Below are 9,077 nucleotides of genomic sequence, written 5' to 3' on the forward strand. Positions count from 1 at the left end.
CATGGATATAGTGGAGTGGAATTTTTGTTTCTTGATAAATGTGATTCACATGATTGATGCCATAAAAAGCCTTTTATTCATAGAGTTATGTATCAAAATATTTTTCAATTGTACCAACTAAGCACTCGTTCCTCATTAGCCATATTTGTTTGTATGATTTCAAATAAATGGTAGTATCTCACTCAAATAGATCCTTGGTCGTGCTAGTCAATAGAGCAACATACTGAATTCTAAAACAAACTAAAGCTTCTCAATTCCTTCTCAACCATAAACTCCCCTTGGTAAAATAGATCGTTTGTTTACCCACATGTATTTTTCACCTTATTTGTCAAATTCGAAATTAAAGTATGTAAGGCTTAATAGTTCACCGATCAAAAAATTAAGCAAAGAATGCTTTCATGTGAACAAACTTATGCTCTAACAAACTTTCATGAACCTTAGCATTCAAGGCAAGCATTGAATGTGGCTTTTGTGCACATCAAGTATCTAAATTGTTATTTTGTTGCTTTATAATGATATTGATATAGTTTATAAGCCATGATAAGACAATCATTTATAAGCAAACCATTTCTTTAGATATTCATGCTAGTCCTTGATGTGCTAATAATTTTGAAACAAAAGTTAGGCCCTTAAAGTTTCAATGCTAGTCCTTGATGTGCCAATAAGTCTGAAACAAAAGCTAGGCCCTTAAAGTTTCAATGTGAATAATTTAATGGGTTGACATTAAATTTCCACAATGCAAGTTTTTTAATGTCCCCAATTGGCTTTAGAAGTTTGTACATATGGTAATGAAGCCTTTTGATGGTAAATCTATTAGAGATTTGACTTGGAGGTTCGTACCATATGACAATCAAAATCTTATCAATGTTAAATGGCCTCAAGAAACATTTGGTTTAGCAACTAGTGTTTAATACTTGATTACAATAGACTATTATCATTAGTACGCCCAATGCATCTCTGTAGTGCTTTCAAATGTTAGCAACTAGTGTTTAATCCTAATGGAATAGACTATTATCATTAGTATGTCCAATGCATCTTTGAAGTGCTTTTAAATATTAAAAGCAATATTCTTGAAAGTTTTGATTGATCAAGTGACTTTGGTCAAATTATCGAATGGACATTCTTGAAATTAATTTTGGCTTGGTTGAGTAGCTTAGTGTCACATTCAATGGAAGAAATGCCATCCTAACGAATTACAAGATACATGTTGGGTATAATAAGAGCAAACATCATCAATCCATAGAAATCTCAATGGAGTGATTAGATTGACCGAGTGTAAATCTATGAACTCCTATTGGGATAAATTTACCTTGGTTGGTTGATAAGCCAAGATGTTGACAAACATTGAGGGATAGGCTCACAAATTTTTCTCCCTTGGGTGGAAGATCTTTCACGCGCTCGAAGGCAACCAATTGCTTTAAAGGAGCCCCTTCTATCGGGCTAGATATAGGAGGATGCCAAAACATCAAGGCAACATGGCTCCCCAACAATTTGCCTTGGTTATGAATTCTTACCTTGATTTGGAAGGTAAGCCTTTCACACATAAGTTGGCCTACATCTACATGTGCACCTATTGTGTAGTTGGAGGGATTGCTACTAAAGTGTACTTCCTTGGCATGGTTTGTAGTTGCATGCTTCATGCTAATCTTAGTGGGGGATTCGGGTGATAGAATGGAGTATGAATAGTTAGAGTAACTCAGTCCATCTCCAAATTTATAGAGAGTTTCGCCTGTGTAGAACCTGTAGGTTCGTCCCGGATAACCACTTGTCAAATCTGGGCGCATACGCATGTCTGTCATGGGAATCTTGACATAGCTTTGAGGGTACCAACTCATGGGGAGCTTGCCTCCTACATCATACAATGCCACAATCAAACTATTGCGAAAGTGTACAGCTACACAGTATCAGGCGACATATTATACGTTCGCGCATTCTTGTATTAATTGACGTACTCACCTGCCCACATGCAATATGGATGACGTACATGCATATATACATGCTCGGAATGCAGCACCTATGCAGAATATGTATAATACCTGGATTGTAGTGTCCGAAGATGATGTCTGCTATAGCCTGGCCCCCAGCTTCCCCTGGATATCCAACCCAAAAGATAGATGATACAGACGGGCTCTCCTTTGCAAAGGATATGTCTATTGGTCCTCCAGACATAATCACGAGCACAACAGCGCCTCTGGCCGAGCATGCCACTTCTGTTACCAATCTTTGTTGATTCCCTGGTAAGCTCAAGCTAGTCCTGTCAAATCCTTCACGTTCTTGTGATTGGTCCAACCCCATCACCAACACGACTGCATCGGCCTCTTTTGCTGCATTCTTTGCAGCTTCTAGCATGTCCGTGCCATTACAGGCAACATCTTTGCATCCAGCTTCATATTTTATTGATCTTGAGTAGGCACTAAAGCCTTGCAAGGGTGTAGTAAAGGTACAAGGTACACCTATAAGGACCGACCATACACACTTTAGTGCTTTCTTTCATAAATTGGAAGGTTCTCTTAATATTAGAACATAATGCATCATCATGGATAGGCCTAACACTATTGACATGCTTACACCATAAGTTTATTTGTTTGAGGTTTAGAAAAAAGGAGCTTGTCGCTCCAAATAGATCTTTTATTTATAAATAAACAGAGGCTTTGAGTTCTTTTCTTTAACCAACAGTACTGTTAAGTTTTGCCATTTTCTAGCTGGTTAATGGAAGGGTTAGCTATTGCCTTGCAAATGTGTTGTTTGTGGAGAAAGGGGTAGCTATGGTCACGGGATAAATATGTTGGACATGAGTGGCCTCATAAAAACATTGTTGAGAGCAAAATATGTTTCTAAAGGGTACCTTTTTCATCATGTTATGGAATATTGTTGTAGTTTCATGTTAAGCCCATATTCAAACTTGGTGTTAGGCACAATTGGATGATGATGATGATTAGGGATATTTACATCATATTGCATTATTGTGATGCATTATGACAATTATCATTAATAAATTCTAACCCACTTCTCCCCATGCCTTTAAAACAATGATGGTTACCTTAGCATTTCGCTCATTGTGTTATTTATATACCTGCATAATTGCCAATCATGGTTGTGGTGGCATTGGCATTGGGGCCAATGACTGCAAGAGTATTGATGGCTGAAGAGGAAAGGGGAAGGCAATCTCCATCATTCTTGAGCATCACAATGCCTTGGCGAGCCGCTTCCAGGGCCAACTCCTTATGCTCATCAGAGCACACATTTGAGGTGCCCAACTGACTGAACACTTGGTTTGAGGGAGCGTCAGGGGCGTCAAAGTAGCCCAATCTCATCAACACCTTGTACAAGTAAGCCAAGGATGTGTCCACCTCACTCTCGTTCAGCTTGCCTTGTGTCACTGCTGCCAATGTGTGCTTCCCAAGAAAATCTCCACAATTCAAATTCAATCCTGAGACGTGTAGAGATTGAGTTACATGTTTTGTGCCATCTCCATTAATGTATGACTGTAATAATTGGTAATATCTATAGGTTTTGCGCCATCTCCAATGTATGAATGTATAATGCCATCTATCTACTAATCTAATTAGTAATATCTGCATCATTTCATCATGAACTGAACAGCTCCTAATCTACTTGTTATAATTCACTAATCATGAATTCAACAGCTAGCTCTAAGAGCTATTGGTCGACTTGTTATAATTCATCAGATGATTAGTAATATCTAGATCATTTCATCATGTATCTATACAACAGCTACTTAGATTAACAGTGACGTATCTACTTGTTTTTATTCATGGTCAGGTTAGACTGGCGATCATACCAGCTCGAATGGCGGCCGCGGCTGCATCTTCAGGCGATTGAGTGTAATGGATGCTGTTGTAAAGCACATCCAAGGAGTCACAATCGGACACGATATACCTGCAAAAATGTCCCACAAAGCGAGAAGAAAACTGTAATCAGAAAAGCATTCAAATTCTGATCTCTGGAGTCCGGCGCATCTGCGCCGCCGTTAGTGCATAAGTAATGACGGTGAGGCTGCTTCGTCACGCATTGATTATAATTTGAGGTGCATCTTGCTAAATACTATTACTCCTTCCCGAGAATCGATCGTATCGGGCAGCAGTACTCGAGAGCCGAGAGGCCATAATTATAGCATACAATATATATCATGTAGGACTGTACATATATGCATATAGTCGAGGCTGGTATAGTACTACGAGTCTACGACAATATGGTGGGGTGAAAGTGTAATAACCAACAATGGAGCTGGAATTTGCTGGAAAGCGCTGCCAAAAAGGTGGGTAACTTGCCCCTACGGTGATTTATGAATCTTGATTGATTCGGTACTTGTGGGAAGTGATGGCCGCATCGCCCTTTTCATGACAGCTACGAGTCACGGGATGCCACAGAGAGTACAGATATGAGAGAGAGAGAGAGAGAGAGAGAGAGAGGGTGGGATGGCTCGTGCCCATATTTCTGCAAGAGTCCAATGAGTAAGGCTTCAGCACACAGCTGCACACTCCTTTTACTTATCTAATTCCATCAGTAGGGCACCTTTGCAAATCATGGTGGATAATTAAGAGCTTCCATTCTCAAAATCTGAAGGAGACCAATCAATATTAATCTCATTAGCATGTATAGAAGTAGATACCAGTTATAGAGGCAGTTTTTTATACCTCCTACCAATCATTGGTAGAACAGGCCACCTTAATTGTCTAATATCTGTACAGTAACTTCGAATGTGTAAAAGAAATAGTGTATGCAATTTGACTTTCAGTGAATGCTCGATCACAAGTAGATTGGGTGATATTAAACATGGTTTAACTTTTGAATATGTACAACTAATGGTGTATGCATTTGATTTAGAGTGAAATACAAAAGGAGAGTGGATGATGATATATCTATGCAATAGTTTAACTTTGACTATTTAAAACGGTTAGTGTACATATTTGACTTATAGTGAAATGCAAAAGTACATTGGGTGATGCTGACTCGCCCTACAATCGCTTACTTGCGGTCCTTGCGTGCTAGTAATTCATCATTAGATGAATACTGAACAGATTCTTAAATTCACAATATATGCTATGAATATGCTTTTGGATTGATAGTACTGTGAGATTGATCCTTACATAATTGAGTCTAGTTACCCTTATGATGATTTTGGGAAGTGAATATATTTGTTTTCAGACATTTATAAATCAAAAGGCATGTGGATGGGCTTACCCATTCAGACCCCATTGTTGTCTCACAGTCCCCACAAGCATGTTGTGATCCACACAGCTCGGTACTCCATTGACTCGATTGTAAGAGCACATCACACTCGCCACATTGCCTTCCTCAACACAGCTCTTGAAAGGAGGCTGATATGTGTCATCCAAGTCTTGTTGTGTTACCTGCGGAGGCTCACAGACTAATCTATCAGGATCCTCATGCATACAATAATTCAATTCAATATCCTTATGAACTGTTAGATACATTTTGTACTGGAATTCTTCTTTCTGCATCAGACTGAAGCATTCTCAACAACATTTCTACATCACAATGCTTGACTTGGGGGACAGAGGCTTTGAAGCGAATGCCATTCTGAATATTATTACTCGCCTTCAAGGTTTTGATGGTCCTAAACACTTGTCATAAAAGTGATCATGTTTGTGGATTCAATCTCATCCTTTTGGTGCCTCAAATATCAAAAGCTGATAGTTATGGGCATTTGTACGTACTGATAGTGACTAACTGTGTTGAAGCCTCAAATAACTACAAGAAATGGGTCTACTCATGAGGCACAAAGATATCTGAGTAAACGTGCAATATCTTTTACACTAATTAAGCAAACTTAATGTGCTCTTCGTTGCGATCCAAAGGAGGCTTTTATTGCATGAAGGATTTTCATGATCAATTAAGTTAAGATTCAGTGGATACATCAAAAAGTATAGCATCCAAAATGCCTATTCTCTAATAAACCGAGAAGCTCTTGCTGAAACAGTGATGTACAGAATCAGATACAGAAATTAAGTTATAGTTACCTTGGCATCAAAGTGAAACCTATCCACTCCATTCCAGCTGTCCAGATCATATGCAGTGTAGTGCTTGCAACAAGCTGCCACTTTGAGCTGATCTGGGTCATCACTATTGGGCACCTGTTGCAGTCCTTGCACATAGTTGACTGCATATTGGCTTGCAAGTAGAGGGTCTTCTCCTGGAGTTTCTTGACCGCGGCCCCATCTTGGGTCTCGGAAAATGTTGATGTTGGGACTCCAGAATGTGAGGCCAGCTTGCCCTTCGTTGTACATGGCCCGGGCTTCAGTGGACACCACCTGCAATAAAGCTATAATGTATTGTCTTATTACTTCAATTACAGCCACAATGCACTGTTCAGTGGACTTTTCAATTGAATTCAGCAGCAAGGATAGTGGTATGACCAGTTAGTCCTAAATATATGCCAGAATCAAAGAGACTATGGATAATGATCATAGTACATTGAGGCTAGCTAGAGATGATGAGATGAGAATATATACAGCTATAAAGCAACATATCACAAGAAGTTTTAGACAAATTCCCACCATAAATACGACAACATCATGAGGTATCCAATGCCTCCCAAACAAGAGCCCATGATGTCGAACAATATAACGAGCAGGCTGGCAGCCCTTGCTCCCGACCACACCTAGCTAGTTATGCAGTGCCTTGTGAGTAGAAGCTGATGATGTTGAAGACTAAAGGGTAAAAAACAAGGGAAAATGTCTAAAACTTGTTGTGAATGAATATGATCGAGTGATAGTGATGAAGTGGATATAGTACCTGGCCGATGGCTTTCCAGAGGGAGCAGTTGAAGGAGGCAGCAGTAAGGATGACTTGGGGGAAGCTGGTGGCGGCGTGGACAGGGCCGCCATTGGAGAAGGAGGTGCCAGGGCCTGTGTTAGAGACTCCATGGAGCGCCTCGGACCACCACTGGTAGGGAGGGACACCAAGGCGGGGCACGCCGCGGGCACCATTCACCAGCTGCTGCACCTTCTCCTGCAGCGTCAGCCGGCCCACCAGGTCCCTCGCCCTTTCCTCCGCCCCCGTGGACCTGTTGCAGAAGGGCAGCTGAGCTGACACTGATGAGCTGCTGCAAGCATAATACTTCGACTGAGCTGCTAGCTGCCTTACATGATTACTAAGCTGACTAGCGCTGCTTGCAAGCACAGTTGGATCATGATTACTGGGCTGACTAGAGCTGCTTAAAAGGACAGTTGGATCATGATTACTGAGTTTCCTAGAGCCGCTGCTTGCAAGTACAGTACTTGAATCGATCACAGAAGAGCTAGAACTATATTGATGATGGTGATCATCCATACCCTGATGAGATTCAGTGTATAAGGGCTCACCTCTAGCTACTTTGGCATTCCACGCCTGCACTAAGCACCCTTCCTCATGAATAATGGGTGCATGCAAAAGCATGAGGAGACAGAAGAAGAAGCTGAAGCTGAGGTTCATCATCATGGCCAAAACAGCCATACAATCCACAATAATACTAGAAGATATTGTGCCAACTAGGGTTGTAATAATGACTGCACCACCTTACAACCATTTATATAGTAACTACTAGCTGCACATATTATGATAATCACTTTTAGTTCTCTCACTAGCTAGCTACTTAATACCTCTTCTATTCAACCAAAAAAGAAGAAGCACATTTTGCTATGAGCAATTCACCTAATTGTGTAGTGGTAGTTACATGTTCCCAAAATAAAAGCGCCTAGCAACATAAGTGGGCCAATATAATCTTTGCCAAGGAAAAAGTTTGGAGTGATTGTTTTTTGTTGTGAGCATAGATCAAAGGGATCACCATTGCTCCCCTTAAGCAAAGCCCATCATGAAAGAGTTGGTGATCAAAGTCATACCAAGGTAACTGGGCAGTAAAATTATTACAAAAAAAGAAAAGTTATAGCACAAAGTTGGTTTGCTCATTGTAGACGGTAAAGAGCACAAATACATAGTAATACTGCATATATATTATAGCTTGTTATTGCATGACGGTTACATTAATTTTGTAGTCTACATGTTTTGGTTTAAACACCACCCACTTACTAATGGTTTATCATGTAAAACATGTATGAAGCATGCGTTTTTAAAAATATTGTTTTGCTTGACCTACTTGATGTAAGTATTTTCTATGTGTTACTAATTAGACTTTTCATTTTCAATTGCCATCAATTTGGATAGGGCCACAAATATTAAAATGGGAGCAATGTCAGTTTTAGTCTATAAAAGTAGAAATGATTTATTTTGCTTGGATGCAAAATGTTGGGTTCATGGTGTCAAAGAGTGTCATTTGCATGCAATTCTATGACGAGATTCAGTTATATGCAATTCTACAACCTTCCAACTTCAACATGCACTTTTGAACATTAATTAAGACTAGTGTTCCTTGCATGCAAATGGTAGGTTGCTTCATGGGTATCGTGAAGCATTGAAAAGGGAAGCAAAGACCACAAATTTGCTTCTTTGGCTTCTTCCTTCCCCAAGTATTGGAGTTTAGGACTCCCTCATCTTTCTCTCTCTCCCAACACATGCACACTCTCCCCTTTTCATCTCCCACTCATCTCCCATCACTTCTACACATTTTTCATTTGAAATCTATCTTTTTATATATAAATATACACATATACACATACATATATGTAGGTATATATATCCTCATCTCCCTCCCTCCCTCTCTCTCTCTCTCTCTCTATATATATATATATATATATATCTCTCATTTTTTCCTTCTCTCTCTTTTTTTTAATGGGTATGTGTGTCTTAGTCATAAATTTGGTTGGAGAGTATCCTAATGGGCTACATATGAGTAAATCAGTGATGGGCATTTGGTCATGTATTCGACTACATAATGTCTTGATATGCTGATTATTTGGTATTATTTGATGGGATGGGGATGTTCTTTAAATAAATATTATGTGCAACACTTAGTTAACTTACAATTGTATTATATAATTGCATTTCTCAACTAAAAATTAGCTACAACACTAATCCATCTCAATATGGATATCATGTAATTGTGTTTTTTAACTTAAGGGACGGTAAAGGATCCAATATTGATGCTAAAATCTAGA

At 39.5% G+C, this 9,077-nt stretch overlaps 1 protein-coding gene across 1 annotated transcript; it reads right to left on the reverse strand.

Moving 5' to 3' along the window:
* Positions 1–1,106: 1,106 nt before the first annotated feature.
* Positions 1,107–7,615, reverse strand: LOC148032964 (putative beta-D-xylosidase 5). Its single transcript, XM_087683659.1, has 7 exons — positions 6,781–7,615; positions 6,006–6,296; positions 5,206–5,375; positions 3,803–3,900; positions 3,074–3,430; positions 2,037–2,453; positions 1,107–1,849 (listed from the first exon to the last, which is right to left on the reverse strand). The coding sequence occupies exons 1-7, from the start codon at positions 7,477–7,479 to the stop codon at positions 1,233–1,235; spliced, it is 2,649 nt and encodes an 882-aa protein (XP_087539785.1). The 5' UTR covers positions 7,480–7,615; the 3' UTR covers positions 1,107–1,232.
* Positions 7,616–9,077: the final 1,462 nt, after the last annotated feature.

Source organism: Lygodium microphyllum, chromosome 8 (genome assembly GCF_053477565.2).
Source record: "Lygodium microphyllum isolate KBCC chromosome 8, Lygodium_microphyllum_v1.1.10, whole genome shotgun sequence".
Taxonomy (NCBI): domain Eukaryota; kingdom Viridiplantae; phylum Streptophyta; class Polypodiopsida; order Schizaeales; family Lygodiaceae; genus Lygodium; species Lygodium microphyllum.

Excerpts from the sequence above, each read along its gene's own strand:
- LOC148032964 (XM_087683659.1), bottom strand. The coding sequence starts at position 7,479 with ATGGCTGTTTTGGCCATGATGATGAACCTCAGCTTCAGCTTCTTCTTC. Across the intron at positions 5,376-6,005 it reads GGTTTCACTTTGATGCCAAG|GTAACACAACAAGACTTGGA; the intron begins GTAACTATAACT and ends GAGCCTCCGCAG. Across the intron at positions 2,454-3,073 it reads CATGATTGGCAATTATGCAG|GTGTACCTTGTACCTTTACT; the intron begins GTATATAAATAA and ends CGGTCCTTATAG.